General features: G+C 42.3%; 1 protein-coding gene and 1 long non-coding RNA gene across 2 annotated transcripts in view; both read left to right on the forward strand.

Moving 5' to 3' along the window:
* The window catches only part of ADAM12 (ADAM metallopeptidase domain 12), a 382360-nt gene that overhangs the window by 100289 nt on the left and 263212 nt on the right, over nucleotides 1-18859 (forward strand). The window contains exon 3 of the mRNA XM_081533255.1: nucleotides 6012-6085. Within this exon, the coding sequence (XP_081389381.1) occupies nucleotides 6012-6085 (74 nt within the window). The remainder of the gene's footprint in view (nucleotides 1-6011; nucleotides 6086-18859) is intronic.
* On the forward strand, nucleotides 6207-12053 carry LOC145523356 (uncharacterized). Its single transcript, XR_014066502.1, has 2 exons — nucleotides 6207-9131; nucleotides 10900-12053. It is a non-coding gene; the product is annotated as an uncharacterized LOC145523356 (long non-coding RNA).

Here is an 18859-nt window from a genome sequence, read left to right on the forward strand (position 1 = left end):
CTTTGCATCTGGTGGCCAAAGTATTGGAGTTTCAGCTTCAACATCAGTCCTTCCAATGAATATTCAGGACTGATTTCCTTCAGGATTGACTGGTTTGATCACCTTGCAGACTCTCAAGAGTCTTCTCCAGCACCACAATTCAAAAGCAGCAATTCTTTGGCACTCAGCTTTCTTTATAGTCCAACTCTCACATCCATACGTGACTACTGGAAAAAACTAAATTTGACTAGATGGACCTTTGTTGGCAAAGTAATGCCTCTGCTTTTTAATATACTGACTATGTTTGTCATAGCTTTTCTTCCAAGGAGCAAGCACCTTTTAATTTCATGGCTGCAGTCACCGTCTGCAGTAATTTTGGAGCCCAAGAAAATAAAATCTCTCACTGTTTCCATTGTTTCCCCATCTATTTGCTATGAAGTGATGGGGAGCAGATGCCGTGATCCTCATTTTCTGAATGTTGAGTTTTAAGCCAGCGTTTTCACTCTCCTCTTTGACCTTCATCAAGAGGCACTTTAGTTCCTCTTTGCTTTCTGCCATAAGGGTGGTGTCATCTGCATATCTGAGGTTATTGATATTTCTCCTAGCAATCTGCCAGGGTTATGCTTGTCCAGCATTTTGCATGGGCTTCCCTCGTAGCTCAGTCAGTAAAGAATCTGCCTGCAATGCAGGAGATCCCAGTTTGATTCCTGAGTCGGGAGGATCCCCCGGAGAAGGAAATTGCAACCCACTCCATTATTCTTGCCTGGAGAATCCCATGGACAGAGGAGCCTGGCAGGCTACAGTCCATGGGGTCTCAACAGTCAGACATGACTTGGCAACAAAACCACCACCACCACTCTGCATATAAGTTAAATAAGTAGGGTGACAATATAGAGCCTTGACGTACTCCTTTCCCAACTTGGAACCAGTCTGTTGTTCTATGTCCAGTTCTAACTGTTGCTTCTTTAACGCATATAGACTTCTCAGGAGGCAGGTAATATGGTCTGGAATTCTCATCTCTTTAATAATTTTCTACAGTTTGTTATGATCCACACAGTCAAAGGCTTTAGCATAGTCAATGAAGCAGAGGTACATGCTTTTCTGGAATTCTCTTGCTTTTTCTATGATCCAACGGATGTTGGCAATTTGATCTGTGGTTCCTCTGCCTTTTCTAAATCCAACTTGAACTTGTGGAAGTTCACGGTTCATGTACTATTGAAGCCTCACTTGGAGATTTTTGAGCATTACTTTGCTAGTATGTGAGAAGAGTGCAATTGTCTGGTAGTTTGAATGTTCTTTGGCATTGCCTTCCTTTGGGATTGAAATGAAAACTGACTTTTTCCAGTCCTGTGGTCATTGCTGAGTTTTCCACATTTACTGGCATATTGAGTGCAGCACTTAAACAGCATCGTCTTTTAAGATTTGAAATAGCTCAGCTGGAATTTCATCACCCCCACTAGTTTTGTTTGTAGTGATGCTTCTTAACACCCACTTGACTTCACATTCCAGGATGTATGGCTCTAGGTGAGTGATCACACCATCGTGGTTGTCTGGGTCATTAAGATCTTTTTTGTATAGTTCTTCTGTGTGTTCTTGCCATCTCTTCTTAATATCTTGCACTTCTGTTAGATCCATACCACTTCTTCCATGCCAATATTTTCATGAAATGTTCCCTTGGTATCTCTAATTTTCTTGAAGATATCTCCAGTCTTCCCCATTCTATTGTTTTCCTGTATTTCTTTGCATTGATCTCTATTTATTCAAGATGCGCTGGCTAGAGTAGTCAAAAATGGAAATCTGAAATGCTGCAGATTTAAGCATTAGTGTCCCACCAGTAGTAACAGCATAAAGAACTTGAAATAAGAACATCACACATGCCAAGGAGCATGTCATTGTGCCTTTTTTTGGTGGGAAGGGAGAAGTGGGCTGGAAACCTGTGAACCCATTGTGCAGAGAAATACAGTAAGAAAAAAACAGTGCAAAAAATAACCTAACGTATTAACACACAAATAGCATCAAGCTACATTCCATATCTTTCAAAAGCACTTCTTACCTGAGGATAACATGTGCCATTCTGCACATTTTAACAAGAGGTTTGCTAATGTCCTTTTCCCATCAGAGAAAAGTATCAATGACTCATGAATAAACATTACCATCATTTACGTAATAACTAAAAGTCTCCAAGCCAGTGACACCCATTATGTTGCTGCAGTGCCCTCATCCTTTCTGTATTATTATTCTCCAGCTAATTCAATTTTGTCCTCTCTCAATTCCATGATGCTCATATCTTCCTGACTATGGAACCACTGCACTAATATTAAAGTGGTAATCAAAATTGCCTCTAAATATTCATAGCAATAAATGACTCCCTCGTGCCCTGTGAATGCCAGGCCTGCAGCCTGAAGCATTTATTTAGTGCCAGGGAGGGATCTAGTTATTTCAGAATCCCTGGAATGCAATATTTTAATATTTTTGTTCTGCTTGAAAAATTAGGTTCCTCTGAGCTTCTGGTATCAATGGTTGAGATAAATGACTTTGGCTCTGACTGATTATCGTCCTTGCAAGGATAACCTAGACGTGGTGATGGGTGTGTATTTGGCTGTGGTCCCTGCTTCTGATTTTTAATGAAGTTCCTTTCCTTTCTACAGGCTCACTCACCTTATTTCTACTTTATGGTCAGGTTAAGATTTTTCTAAGTCATTGAAAACTGGCTGTTATTTAAAGACATAGAAACATTAAGGAGATGATGGAGTGTATCATTCCATTCATCAGAGGGGAAAAAAATTCATAAGCATTCCTCCATCCATAGAAATCTACTTTTGTTGACTTGGGATATTTTGTAGCCATCATGGGTGAAACAATTTAAATCCAGGTTTAGGTGAGCCCCCAGTTACACAAATTAAAGAATGACAGCCTAATATTTTAGAGTAAAACGTGAAATTAGATCATTTTTAAAAGGGACTAGATCTGATAGACAGAGTGCCTGATGAACTATGGACAGAGGTTCGTGACATTGTACAGGAGGATGGGATCAAGACCTTCCCCATGGAAAAGAAATGCAAAAAAAGCAAAATGGCTGTCTGAGGAGGCCTTACAAATAGCTGAGAAAAGAAGAGAAGTGAAAAGCAAAGGAGAAAAGGACAGATATTCCCATCTGAATGCAGAGTTCCAAAGAACAGCAAGGAGAGATAAGAAAGCCTTCCTTAGCGATCAATGCAAAGAAATAGAGGAAAACAACAGAATTGGAAAGACTAGAGATCTCTTCAAGAAAATTAGAGATACCAAGGGGACATTTCATGCAAAGATGGGCTCAATAAAGGACAAAAATGGTATGGACCTAACAGAAGCAGAAGATATTAAGAAGAGGAGGCAAGAATACACAGAAGAACTGTACAGAAAGGTTCTTCACGACCCAGATAATCACGATGGTGTGATCACTCACCTAGAGCCAGACATCCTGGAATGTGAAGTCAAGTGGGCCTTAGAAAGCATCACTACGAACAAAGCTAGTGGAGGTGATGGAATTCCAGTTGAGCTATTTCAAAACCTCAAAGATGATGCTGTGAAAGTGCTGCACTCGATATGCCAGCAAATCTGGAAAACTCAGCAGTGGTCACAGGACTGGAAAAGGTCAGTTTTCATCCCAATCCCAAAGAAAGACAATGCCAAAGAATGCTCAAACTACCGCGCAACTGCACTCGTCTCACACGCTAGTAAAGTAATGCTAAAATTCTCCAAGCCAGGCTTCAGCAATACGTGAACCATGAACTTCCAGATGTTCAAGCTGGTTTTAGAAAAGGCAGAGGAACCAGAGATCAAATTGCCAACATCCGCTGGATCATCGAAAAAGCAAGAGAGTTCCAGAAAAACATCTATTTCTGCTTTATTGACTATGCCAAAGCCTTTGACTATGTGGATCACAATAAACTGTGGAAAATTCTGAAAGAGACGGGCATACCAGACCACGTGACCTGCCTCTTGAGAAACCTGTACGCAGGTCAAGAAGCAACAGTTAGAACTGGACATGGAACAACAGACTGGTTCCAAATAGGACAAGGAGTACGTTAAGGCTGCATATTGTCACCCTGCTTATTTAACTTATATGTAGAGTACATCATGAGAAATGCTGGGCTGGAAGAAGCAGAAGCTGTAATCAAGATTGCTGGGAGAAATATCAATAACCTCAGATATGCAGATGACACCACCCTTATGGCAGAAAGTGAAGAAGAACTAAAGAGCCTCTTGATAAAAGTGAAAGAGGAGAGTGAAAAAGTTGGCTTAAAGCTCAACATTCAGAAAATTAAGATCATGGCATCTGGTCCCATCACTTCATGGCAGATAGATGGGGAAACAGTGGAAACAGTGTCAGACTTTATTTTTCTGGGCTCCAAAATCACTGCTGATGGTGATTGCCTCCATGAAATTAAAAGACGCTTACTCCTTGGAAGGAAAGCTATGACCAACCTAGACAGCATATTAAAAAGCAGAGACATTCCTTTGTGAACAAAGGTCCGTCTAGTCAAGGCTATGGTTTTTCCAGTGGTCATGTTTAAATGTGAGAGTTGGATGGTGAAGAAAGCTGAGGGCCAAAGAATTGATGCTTTTGAACTTGGTGTTGGAGAAGACTCTTGAGAGTCCCTTGGACTGCAAGGAGATCCAACCAGTCCATCCTAAAGGAGATCAGTCCTGGGTGTTCATTGGAAGGACTGATGTTGAAGCTGAAACTCCAATACTTTGGCCACCTCATGCGAAGAGTTGACTCATCAGAAAAGACCCTGATGCTGGGAAGGATTGAGGGCAGGAGGAGAAGGGGACGACAGAGGATGAGATGGCTGGATGGCATCACCGACTTGATGGACATGGGTTTGGGTAAACTCCGGGAGTTGGTGATGGACAGGGAGGCCTGGCGTGCTGTGATTCATGGGGTTGCAAAGAGTCAGACATGGCTGAGTGACTGAACTGAACTGAGTGAATATAGAAAAAAAAGAGCAGAGTCATGGGTATAGGAAATAAATTAGTGGTTTGCAGTGGGAAGAGGGAATGCTGCTGCTGCTGCTGCTGCTAAGTCGCTTCAGTCGTGTCCAACTCTCTGCGACCCCATAGATGGCAGCCCACCAGGCTCCACCATCCATGGGATTTTCCAGGCAAGAGTACTGGAGTGGGGTGCCATTGCCTTCTCTGAGAGGGAATGGGGAGAGGCCTTATAGGGGAAGATTATTAAAGGTACAAACTATTAGGTATAGTATAAGCTACAAGGATAAAGAATATAGCCAGTATTTTTACAATAAGTATAAGTGGAAAATAACCTTTAAAAATTGTGAATCACTATGTTGTATACCTGTAACTTATATAATATTTTATATCAGCTATGATTAAGTAAATTTTTTTGAAAAAAAATTGGCATATTATCATCAGTGTGCTGATGTCAATATACTGTCGTCCATAAGGGTAGATGGGTGAGGCTGTGATTTTTAAAATATCCTCTCCCTGCCATTGAGGAGTGAATGGGAGGAAAGCTCAGATAGGTGTGGAGGGACTTGAGGTAGAGGGTTTTGCAGCTTCCAGGAGGTTTGAACCAGAGCAGGGTGTGGAAATGTCAGACCTGGACAACAGAAATTGTGCTTTGGAGGGTGACTCAGTAGGACCTTTTCATGGATTGGATGGCGTTGTTGAGGGAGACAGACTTCAAATTTCTGACCTGAACAGCTAGGGAAATGAAAGTGTGTTTGCTGGAAAGAGAGAAACCAAGGAAGGAATAAATTATGAGTCAAGAAGGACCCCAAGCGGATGTGGCCCACGGAAAGGCGAGCAGAGGCCAGGAATTCTGGGTGTGTCATTACTATCTGGGGGAGAGATGCGTTTTCCAGGCTCTCATCCTGCTTGTTTGGTCTTCTCTACTCAAGGTCTCAGAATGGTCCCAGGAAGAAATGTATTTTTCTCTCTCTCCCTTGACTATGTCTACAGAGAATATTCAGATATTGGCATGTCAAAGTGAAATGATTTTCAGCTGACTTCTCATATTTATCTTTCAGAATCACCCAGGAGTGTTGAATTTTCGAATACAACTGACAAGCAAAGAATTGATCGTGAACCTGGAAAGAAATGAGTAAGTCGAGTTAATTCATGTTTATGGCCTGACAGGAGAAAGTTTCGACATGGAGACTGGAAAGTGCTGTGTAATTGAGGTTGGCATTTAGAGATGCAGAACTGAATGTGTGGATTTATAATCCAGATTTGGATTTAAGGCTGGAATTAGCTTCAAAAAATGATCCAATGGAAAAATAAAGAATTTTATCACTCTGAAAAAGAACTTTCTAGCTCAGCAGGTTTTTCTCATAGTTCTGATGTTTCCTTTTTCAGAGCCTGATTTTTCAAGGATAGAATTTAAGCATCCTCTGTTCTGTTCCAATAACTTCCATAATTAGTTGACTTTTGGCAATTCCTGGGTTATATAAGGAGAGACAACTTCAAATGGGTTGAAGCTCTTTTTCCTTGGGAAATACCAAGAGTTTATTTTATCTTTCAGAGCTTGTCTCTAGTGTTATGAAGTATTTATTTTATCTTTTTATTTAAAAATTTGGCCCCTTTTTTTGCAAAATTACATAAGTTTCCAGAAAATGGTATTATATTTTTTTTCTGCAGTACATGGATATTATTACATATTTTGTGTGCCTTCCCTGGAGAAAACCATGGCTGCTTCAGGGCACAAGTAAAAACAGCAATTCATATTTTGTCATCCTTTACAGTCTGTGGCTCTCTCCATGGGCTCCTCAGATCTAAAGGACCCCCCACTATCCTATTTGATTAGTACCAAAGAAGAATCAAGCTCCCCTAATAAGCAATCTGTATTTAAAGAGATAAATCAAGTTCCCAAGTCTTGCTTGATCCAAAATGGGAGTTTCTCGCTTCCAAAGTGACTGGTTCCTGTTTCTTACCCATTGGTGAAATGCTGATTTTTCGTTGAAATGACAGTATAGGTAAGACAGCTTCGTTGAAATGAGTTCTGCCAGAGATACTGCATCACAGAAATCTGATTCAGCATCTCTATGTAAATGAGTGATATCACTTACTTACACCCGTGCTTTGGTTTGAGGGCTCTTAGCAAATCAGATGAACAAGTTCATGAATGGCCGGTTCTCACATTCAGTATCTGATACCATGGCCCACTGCAATTATAAACAAATAGATGAATTTTAAAGTGCAGGTGAATATGTCTTACAAATACATGTGTTTCAAATGAATATATGTAGAATAGCATAGCCTGCTTCTTGGGATGTTCAGCCTGCCTCCTGGCATTTTGTGATCAGTACATGATGAGTTTTTAGCTTTCCTTGTGACTTGGTGATCTTAATAAAGAACTTCAGCCGCACATCTTGGATAATCAGAGGGTTGAGTGGAAACCTCAGTATTGCTTTTGGTATGTCTTTCTTAGCAAATTAAATACTGTCATGCTCTTTTTTTTTCATATAAGAATATCATAGGACATTTAAATTTTTGTGCCTACTCTTTGGATGTGGTTTTGAGAATATCACAGTGGACAGAACTAGGTATTCCTTGAAAGAGCAAAAGAAAATCAGGCTTTTGGTAGTGATGTATACCTTGATGGGGATTTAGGACTAGCAGCTGGATTTGGGAAGTATCTTTGTTGTGACTGTTCTTATTAGCCTGGTGGAGGAATGTGGTAAGTGGCAAGAGTGAGACCAAGCCTGCACCTTTGCATGATGTTAGGGCTGCAGGTAGAGGAATGGAAATTGACTTAATAAAAACCTCAAGTTAGTTTTCACTCTAAAAGGAGTATGTATCCAATGCAAAAAAAAATTGAAAACTATAGGGGAAAAAAAAATCAAGAGCCGCTGCAACCCCCCAAAATACTTCTACTACCAAACACAACCCTGGTTAGTACTTTGGTGAATGTTTGTATAGATTTGTTTGTCTTCCTAGTTGATATCGTAGTCTGTGTGTAATCTGATATTCTTCTTCATTTAGCTTTCTAATGGAAGTCCTTTCCCATATAGAAAAGCATTTCTTACAGCCCATCTTGGTCTGAGTCTGTAAAGTGGCATGATAGCCTTCTTCATGGTTCCCTTTGAAAATGATTTACCTTCCACTAAGGTGGGTACAATAGCCCATGCTAACAACTACACAGTGGCTAATTTGTATAAAAGAACATTTTAAAGGTGCCTTAATTTGCTCACTGCCAATTCTGGGACTACCACAAAATAATCTCAAAATTAGAAAAGCTGTAAACATAAAACTTTCTCTTCTTGATTTATTTCTTTTCCCAACTTCACTGTCAAAGTATGTTTAGAAGAGTATATGGAGATAGCTTTTGTGTCCCTATGGCATTGTACAGTATGAACTTCCCAGGTGGCACTAGTGGCAAAAAACCCGCCTGCCAATGCAGGAGACATAAGAGATGCAGGTTCAGTCTCTGGGTCAGGAAGATCCCCTGGAGGACGCCATGGCTACCCACTCCAGGATTCTTGCCTGGAGAATCCTGTGTTCAGAGGAGCCTGGTAGACTACAGTCCATAGGGTCACACAGAGTCGGACACAACTGAAGCAACTTAACACGCATGACATTGTATAGCTTGATTTTAATTACACTACTTATACTAATCGCAGAGATTTTATTTTGTTAAGAATAGCATTTTCAAAACTAGAGCATAGGAATGTGACTATTTTATTAATAATCCATTTCCCTCTAGATATTTCAGTATAACAAATTTTTTGAAAAAAGTGGCATCTCTGTCCCATAAGAACTTCACTGTTGAAATGAGGAATACCAAAAATATTCTGCAGTGCTATAGATAGAATGAAGTGCATGTATGCTACTGGCTATTTGTCAGGCCCAGAAGATTATCAACCATCCAGTGTAAAATAGAATTTTTAATTTACATAGTCTTTGGCCCAATAGATCCAAATGAAGAATTTATCCAAATGAATTTATCCAAAGGAAGCAGAGATAAATGTGCAAGAAAGCAAAATAAATATAAATTTTCACAACCAACAGAACATGGAGCTGGACCAATCAGAAGGTATCCTAGTTGGTACCTTGCTTCAGAGCCCACAGTGGGGAATCAGCCCGGGTTTAAGGATGTTCATTGCAGAATGTTCTACCTAAAAGTATGTTAATAGGAGATTGATTAAGTCGTGACTCAGCTATGAAATAGAGCACTGTGCAGTAGTACAGCTAAAGATGATAATGGAGATGTTTATGAATGTAAAAACCATTGATAATATAATCAGTGTGAACAGCCTGTTACTTTACATTACATTCAGTTTTTATCTTAAGGTTACACTTGTGTCCATGAATGCCAGAAAGATTTTGATATTTACTTTCTCAATATTTTACAAGAAATTATCCTTAAAATTAGGAAAACTTTTTAATTTGAAGGAAAAAAGCTTCTGTAAAAACTTGGAAATGGTTGTAATGAGGAATGTTGAAGTGTTTCCTATTCAGGAAAAGGAAATAGTGGATGTTAGCAAGGCCTCCAGCAACTTCCCCAGGGCTAAAAATCTGTACCCATGGACTATATCCAGAAATCTATTTTAATTAAAAACCTGCTTAAAAATCAGAACCAAAATAAAGTGTCCTCAGTGCCTCCAATCATAAAAGTCATCATCTAAAACAAATGCAAAAAGGGAGTCACCTAAGTACCCCACTCCCAGACTTGGTATAAACTGATTTTTCATAAAGCAGGGCTGGATTTGTATTACTTGATTGTTTAGGGGAATCTATTTTGTTTGCCTTCTAGCATCTCTAATTTGTACAAAGATCAGATGCTGTTCATTTCAAATCTGTGTTTGTAGAGCCATAATTGAATGTTTAAAGAAACTCAAAGCTTCCCTGGAGAAGCATTTTTCACAAGGTTGCTGTCTGCCTCTAAAACAGCAGGGACCTGCTTTGTAAAGTTCCATAACTCTGCTGGATCCCCGTGGACACCCAGGCCATTCCTCAGATAGGTGCTCTGTGCATCTGCATCTTTGGTCAAAATGCTTAAACATGAGCTTTTCCAGTTTAGGATAATGAAAACTGATGGAGGTAGATCACAGCCCCTGCGTATCTCAGACCCACCGAGCTTTCTGTTTTCAAGCCCTGTCCACCACTGAGTGAAGGCAGTTGCTGGCGGAAGTCCACGGCCACTTGATCTATATGTGGGGTGTCTCTGAGCTAGAACTTCGGCATTGACTTTTCTTCTGTCTGGAATAGTTCCAGATATCTCTTAAGGGGCAGCTCTAATTAATATTCACTCTGAAACAGTTGCAGAAAGGAGTGCTTTCAATTTGTCAAATGTGGGCATAAATATTTGAAAAGGCATTTATGGCAACCTACTCCAGTACTCTTGCCTTGAAAATCTCATGGACGGAGGAGCCTGGTAGGCTACAGTCCATGGGGCTGCAAAGAGTCGGACACGACTGAGCAACTTCACTTTCTTTTCTTTCTTTATTGGAGAGAATCTCAGAATATCACGATGTAGGGTAGAAAAAGGCAGATAGTGACCTGGTAGGACTAAGAGGATTAGTGGTTGGCTGAATAACCACCGGAGGATATTAATCCGTTGTTCAGGTTGAACCAAATCATGTTGGACAGCTGGACCAAGATGGCTGTCAGTGGCCTTTGGGCTGTATATGTGGCCTCATCCTGGCCCAACAATCGTCAGCCCATTGCCATGAAGACACGTTAGGTGTGCTGGGCACATTTCTTGGCAATGCAAAGCTGGTTCGGGGTCACTGCGCTCCGTGTGATGGAATCTAGATTATGGAGATTTCAGCAGTTTGGATCAATGGGCCAAAATTAACACGATGAGACTTTTCTTAAATTTTTTTATTGAAAGATAATTGCTTTACAGAATTTTGTTGTTCTCTGTTAAACCTCAACATGAATCAGCCACCAGTTCAGTTCAGTTCAGTTGCTCAGTCGTGTCTGACTCTTTGCGACCCCATGCACGCCAGGCCTCCCTGTCCATCACCAACTCCCGGAGTTTACCCAAACCCATATCCATCAAGTCGGTGATGCCATCCAACCATCTAATCCTTCATCGTCCCCTTCTCCTCCTGCCTTCAATCCTTCCCAACATCAGGGTCTTTTCAAATGAGTCAGCTCTTCGCATCAGGTGGACAAAATATTGGCGTTTCAGCTTCAACATCAGTCCTTCCAGTAAACACCCAGGACTGATTTCCCTTAAGATGGACTGGTTGGATCTCCTTGCAGTCCAAGGGACTCTCAAGAGTCTTCTCCAACACCAAGTTCAAAAGCATCAATTCTTTGGCCCTCAGCTTTCTTCACTGTCCAACTCTCACATCCATACATGACCACTGGAAAAGCCATAGCCTTGACTAGATGGAGCTTTGTTGACAAAGGAATGTCTCTGCTTTTTAATATGCTGTCTAGGTTGGTCATAGCTTTCCTTCCAAGGAGTAAGCGTCTTTTAATTTCATGGCTGCAATCACCATCAGCAGTGACTTTGGAGCCCAAACAAATAAAGTCAGCCACTGTTTCCACTGTTTCCCCATCTATCTGCCATGAAGTGATGTGACCAGGTACCATGATCTTAGTTTTCTGAATGTTGAGCTTTAAGCCAACTTTTTCACTCTCCTCTTTCACTTTCATCAAGAGGCTCTTTAATTCTTCTTCACTTTCTGCCATAAGGGTGGTGTCATCTGCATATCTGAGGTTATTGATATTTCTCCCAGCAATCTTGATTCCAGCTTGTGTTTCTTCCAGCCCAGCGTTTCTCATGATGTACTCTGCATATAAGTTAAATAAGTAGGGTGACAATATACAGCCTTGACGTACTCCTTTACCTATTTGGAACCAGTCTGTTGTTCCATGTCCAGTTCTAATTGTTGCTTCTGACCTGCATACACGTTTCTCAACAGGCAGGTCAGGTGATCTGGTATTCCCATCTCTTTCAGAATTTTCCACAGTTTATTGTGATCCACATAGTCAAAGGCTTTGGCATAGTCAATAAAGCAGTATACATATATTCCCTCCCTTTGAACCTCCCTCCCATCATGGGGGTAAATGTAAAGTCCTATCCTTGGGTTAACAAAAAGAAATAAATAAATAAACATGGTAAGTTCAGAAAGAAATTGACTAGGTCTTCTTGCAAATAAGACCTGCAAATTCAATGTGAGCCCCTAAGCTGATGTGGCTGCTGAAAGATGCTGCCCCAGGGTGCGCAGGTCACCCAGGTGGGAGGTGGGTCCTCAACCTGGATTGGGGGGGACCAGTCTGCTCTGTGGGACCCTGGTCAGGTCACAGGCAGAACCGTGACCCCTGCCCTATTTCAGGCTGGGTGTTTGAGAGCTGCTTGCCACTGGTTTCATCTCCACGCTTGGATGTTCATTACCTGTCCGATAAGCCAGAGATGTCTTCAGGGTCAGGGGCAGCTTCTTTACTTCCTCCTCCATCCCCTTCCACGTGGCTTGGCCTGTTGTGGGGTGCTCTCTGAGCATATATGGAAGAGTGGATGACAGGATGTGGACAGCCTGGACCAGGCCAGGGGTGAGTCAGCAGGAGGAGAAGGTCTGTTCTGGGTGGTGCGAGAGACAACCTTCTCAAGAAGAAAGTTCTGGAAAGAATGCTGGGTTGGGAGTCAGGCAGCCAGGTTCTGAAACCCAGTTTTGCTTCCAACAACAATCTATTAATACAAATACCTTCTCCATTTCCTCATTTGCAGAATGGAATAAAAGTCTGTGTACAGTCAGTACTGAGAGGTTAGAGCTCAAGTTCTTTTTGATGATCAGATTTGAGTGGTTCAGTGACATACTCTTGTGGATCCAGTGAGATTACTTATTTCACCCAATTATACCCTTGGCTTCACTGCCACTATGTCCTGTTTCAAGTGTCCTAAATTAATGGAGATCGGGTTATGCCTAATCTTTCCCCGCAGGTCTTGAGGCCGGCTGAACATCTCAGTTCCGACAAGAGATGGAAGGGATTCGTGTGCTGCTCCTTTGGCTTCCTGTTGCTGTCGTGGTCTTAATTTTACAACCTTGACATCCTCAGGAATTAGAATTTTTACGTCTTTTTCTGCATGCAGAGTGCTATTTCTTTCCATTTCTACTCTGGCAGAAGAAGCCTCACCTGCCTGTCAGAACCCTCAGGCTTAATTTGCCTGGTAGTTCTAATTACTGACTAAACTAATGAGGGCAAAACGGTGTTACAGAAACTTTACTACCTCATCTTATGTTTTTATTGCTCAGCTTCCCTCGCACCATTCATAAATCTTTATCAGGGTCTTTATTAATTCAAACGATTCCTAATGGTAATCAAAAAGAAATCGATGAAACCCTTTATTTTTTTTACTTAGTCATTTTTTTCACATTTATTTTTATTTTTCTAATTTTTTTTTATTGAAATATAGTTGATTTACAGTGTGGTATTAAACTTCTGCTGAATAGCAAAGTGATTCAATTGTACACATATATACACTCTTTTTCATATTCTTTTCCATTATAGTTTATCACGGGTATTGAAAATAGCTCTCTGTACTACACAGTCGAACCTTGTTGTTTATCCATTCTCTATATCATAGTTTGCGTCTGCTAATCACAAACTCCCAATCTGTCCCTCCCCTGCTTGGCAACCACAAGTTTGATCTCTTTGTCTGTGAGTCTGTTTCATAGATACGTTCATTTGTGCCACATTTTAGATTCCACATATAAGTGATGCCATATGGTATTTATCTTTCTCTTTCTGACTTATTTAGTATCATCATCTCCAGTTGCATCCATGTTGCTGCAAATGGCATTATTTCTCTCTTGTTACGGCTGAGGAATATTCCATTGTATATATGTGCCACATCTCCTTTATCCATTTGTCTGTCGATGGACATTTAGGTTGTTTCCATATCTTGGCTATTGTAAATAGTACTGCTGTATCTCTTGAATTATAGTTTTGTCCAGATATATGCCCAGGAGTGAGGTTGCAGGATCATATGGCAGCTCTATTTTTAGCACATTTATTTTGTACCAGACACTATTGTTGGCACTGGCAATAGAGTCGTCAACAAGGTCAAGTCCTTGTCCTCTTAGAGGTCAGTCAAGGAGCCCAGTGATAAACAGGTCATCACAAGCCAATACTGAATGACAGTGGTGCTGAGAGTTACAAGGACAAGCAGGAGGCCCATTCTGGCCTAGGGAAGGAAGCCATGTAAAGAAGCAATATTTAAGCTGTGCGTGAAGAGAGGTGAGCCAGGTCTAGGAGAGCAGACCACAGAGGGTTCTGAAGATAAGGATGAGCATACTGAACGTCATGAGGGCAGGGAAAGGAATCCTGAAGTGTTTCAGAAATGAAGATCAGTGTGCTAGTGAGCAGGAGGGAGAGGCAGAGACAGGAGTGGAAACCAGTCCAGGTGGGACCTTGGGCTCCAAGGCAAGACCTTGTATTTTCTCCTAAGGACCACGGTGCCTCATGGAAGCAAGGCCTGTAAGCAGGGCAATGACTTTCATAGAAGGGAGTAAATCAGAACTGTTCTGCAGGGAGAATGGACAGAAACTGATGGGCCATCAAATGTGTGGTTAATGAAAGGGAAGATGTCAAGGATAATTCTTATATATGATTTGCCAGAAGAACAGTGATGATCTTTGGAATAGAGAACCCTAGGAAAGGACCAAGAGCTTGCCCTTTGAGCTGGGGTCAGGGACACAAGGATGCAGATTGTGGTGGGCATGGTCCTCTGAGTCTTGGAGGAGGGTAGACATTTGGGTCTCACAGAATTCAGTCTGGAGGTGACCTGAGAGAGTGCTCATATGGAGTTGGACCTGGCATTTCTTTGGGATCCGTGAGTGTTTGCAGCAGTGGTTGGGGGCTGGGAGCTGGAGAGCACAAGCCTGCAGTGGGTGAAACATCACGAGACATCGCCCATGGCCCTGAGTGTATCTCGATACCAGTCCCAGCCCAAGGCAGTACTAGTACTTTATGTAATATCCAGACGGGAGCCAAGCGGGGAAGCCTGTGGCCTCCAGGCTTACTCCCAAGCCCAATTCCATGCAGTGGGTGGGCTCTCCACCTGAAGCCCACACACAGGCTCTTGCCCTCCTTCAAGTCTGGGGCATTTGGGGAACCACCAGTGTCAGGAGCACCTGGAGAGCTCATTCCAAAGGCAGATGCTTGGCCCTACTTCTCCTGAACCACAGTTGTCAGTGATCAGGCTTGGGGATCAGTATTTTTAATGTATTCTGCAAGGAGTTATATTCATACTTTAATTGAAGAGCCATTGGCCATGTGAAGCTATTTAAATCAATCAAAAGATTAAAGCTGTATTTCCTTGGTCACATGAGCCACAGTTCATGTGTTCCGTAGTCACCTGTGGCTGTAGGAACAGTTCCATCATGGCGGGAGAGTCTGTTGGACATTGCTGGGATTGGCAGGAAACAGCCGCTGGCCAACTCCTTCCAGTTTAGGGTTTCTGTCTTGGCTGATGCATGGCCCTTGGGAATGTTCTTTCCTGCAGGGAGTCACACACCCCTTCAGCAGCTTCATCCTTCAGTTTAGGGAATTGGGCCACACAAGAGGAGTCACCTCTACACGGTGATGAAGGGGGAAAAGAAAGGGAGAAAATTCTCTAAGCGTGACTGTAGACTCGTGGAATTGACACCAGCTACGCTCCACTATGGGGCTTTCCAGGTGGCACTAGTGGCAAAGAAGTTGCCTGCCGATGCAGGAGACTCAGGTTCGATCCCTGGGTCAGGAAGGTCCCCTGGAAGAGGACATGGGAACCCACTCCAGTATTCTTGCCTGGAGAATCCTATGGAAGAGGAGCCTGTCGGGCTACATTCCATAGGGTCATAAAGAGTCGGACAGGACTGAAGCGACTTAGCGTGCATGCACACGGATATCAGCGGTCTTCTAACTAGACCAGACTCCTTCCAATTTCAGATAAAATCTTTCAGCGTTAACATTTAAGATCTTTCTAATTGGGCTAAATTTTGTTCCCTGAATAAGAACTAAATTCCTTTGAGCTTCCCTTCTCATGTCAGTCTTTCAAGTTTTACAGACACTAGAAAAGGTCAGAACACCATTTTTAGAGATTTTGTTTCTCCAGCCTGACTTAACTTTAAAGTGCCCAACCCTGTTAAGATCAACCTTTTCAAAACGGTGCCCCTCAGGGTTCCAATTTGAGAGTGTGGCAGCCTTGAGCAACGTCTGTGAAGTTAGAAGGGCTTGAAAAGGGCATTTGATGTGGAAGTGGGTCCCCGCATTTAATTACGTCACTTGCAGTCTTTGACTTCTTGTGCTGTGGGTTTATGATTTCCCCATGCTTGGCGTTCCTCTCCAGAACTACATCCCGAATGGATAATGATGGTCATGCTGACCATTTCCAGATGGTCTCCGGTGGCCGAGAGGAGAGCTGATGCTGGCTTTGCGGCTGTTTTCACTGGCTCTTCCCCGCTGGTGGCCAGGGATAGCTCTGGGCAGGGGCTGTGCAGGCTGGTGTATCTGCGGCAAGCGTCTTGTCCTCTTCTAGCTGTCATGACCTCAACAGAAAGGCCACGATACTTCTCTTTGTGTGACATAATGACTCTTCATTGATCAGACGAGACAGTAAATAAAAGTAACTCTCCAGAGAGCTTGGAACACTTTTCGGCCATTAGATAATTTCAGGCAGGATATACACACAGTTCCCATCTTGCGTTTGGTTGCTACATCTAAGTCCTTTTTTTTTTTAATACATTCCTGTTTCCATTTTTTTAATTCTTGCAGTTGAAATCTTGTAATGCTTGTGAATGAACCCGGTAGAATTTTCCACGGTCTTCATTTTGCTGGTTTTATCACCACATCCTCATCTTGCTCATTCCTCTGCACCCTGTGGTTTCTGTCAACCGGAAGTTAGAGCTACAGCCTTGAGCAGTTTCAGGTTCTGATTTTTCAGCAGGACTGTATCGTGGGGGTGCTGTGTCCCTTTCTTGCTTCACGTCAGGAGTTCCATGAGCTCTGCTTGTCTCTTTTTTTGTGATGTTGGATAGAGCACTGGCTTCAGGGATTATTCTGATGCTTCCATTATAAAGGTACACAGACTTTAAATGCCAGAATCAGTGAGCATTAACAATAAGTGCCTAGTTTTCTCTTTAGGTCTAGCTAAGGGGGGATGTTCTAATTCTGTTGTTCCTTTCTTTGTTAGCCGGAATCCTTCTAGAGAAGAACTTTCCTCCATCAACTATTGGTTTACCCAGAGGCCCGAGGTACAAGGGGCTTCCCAGGTGGCGCTAGTGATAAAGAACCTGCCTGCCAATGCAGGAGACATAAAAGAAACGAGTTTGATCCCTGGGTTGGGAAGATCCCCTGGAGGAGGGCATGGCAACCCACTCCAGTACTCTTGCCTGGAGAATCCCATGGACAGGGAAGCCTGATGGACTATGGTCCATACTGTCACAAAGAGTCGGACACGACTGAAGTGACCTAACGTGCACGCTTGCATGCACTGAGATAAAAAACAGGATACACTGTTTGGGGAACACCGCTGATCTCTGCTCTGCTTTGCCTGTTGGTAGCCACTGTGTTCCCCAAATTTAGCACCTCACTCTTGGAGGTTCACTCCATGGTCCCTCGACTCCATGGGGCTGCAGAAGAGTCCCGAAGCCTGTCCCTGAGCAGCTGCTGGGGTGCAGGACATAAGCCTGTCTCTGAAACCACTCTATTGAGACCATGATTTTGCTCTCCTTTTAAAATCAAATTCATCCCAGTATCCTGTGTGGAAGCAGATGCCCAGGAGTTAAAGTAGGAAAGCAGGAACTGGTCCCACCATGGCTAGAGGGAAAACCAGAAGTCTGCATTGGAGTCCAGACATCACCTGTCTCTTTAAGGGCTGTTTCCATGCCAACCACAATGGCAAGTTAAAGCAACTGTTTCATTGGCAAGCAGATTTAGTCCCAGTGAAGGAAAATAAAATGGGAAATAGAAAGAATGGAAACAATAGAAAAATAGAAATGAGAAAGACTAGAGATCTCTTCAACAAAATTAGACATACCAAGGGAACATTTCATGCAAAGATGGGCACAATAAAGGACAGAAATGGTATGGACCTAACAGAAGCAGAAGATATTAAGAAGACGTGGCAAGAATATGCAAAAGAACTATACAGAAAAGATCTTCATGACACAGACAACCACGATGGTGTGATTACTCATCTAGAGCCAGACATCCTGAAATTCGAAGTGAAGTGGGCCTTAGGACGCATCACTATGAACATAGCTAGTGGAGGTGATGGAATTGCAGTTGAGCTATTTCAAATCCTAAAAGATGATGCAGTGAAAGTGCTGCATGCAATATGCCAGACAATTTGGAAAACTCAGCAATGACCACAGGACTGGAAAAGGTCAGTTTTCATTCCAATCCCAAAGAAAGGCAATGCCTAAGGACGTTCAAACTACCACACAATTGCACTCATCTTACACACTAGCAAAGTAATGCTCAAATTCTCCAAGCCAGGATTCAACAGTATGTGAACTTCCAGATGTTCAATCTGGATTTAGAAAAGGCAGAGGAACCAGGGATCAAATTGCAAATATCTGTTGGATCATCAAGAAAGCAAGAGAGTTCCAGGAAAACATCTACTTCTACTTTATTGATTATTCCAAAACCCTGACTGTGTGGATCACAACAAACTGTGGAAAATTCTTCAAGAGATGGGAATCCCAGACCATGTTATCTGCCTCTTGAGAAATCTGTATGCAGGTCAAGAAGCAATAGTTAGAATTGGACATGGAGCAGCATACTGGTTCCAGATAGGAAAAGGAGTACGTCAAGGCTGTACATTGTCACCCTGCTTATGTAACTTATATGCAGAGTACATCATGAGAAATGCCAGGCTGGATGAAGTACAAGCTGGAATCAAGATTGCCAGGAGAAATATCAATAACCTCAGATATGC

The sequence above is a fragment of the Giraffa tippelskirchi genome, chromosome 2 (assembly GCF_054371585.1).
Source record: "Giraffa tippelskirchi isolate mGirTip1 chromosome 2, T2T-mGirTip1v1.2.pri, whole genome shotgun sequence".
In the NCBI taxonomy this organism is placed as follows: Eukaryota; Metazoa; Chordata; class Mammalia; order Artiodactyla; family Giraffidae; genus Giraffa; species Giraffa tippelskirchi.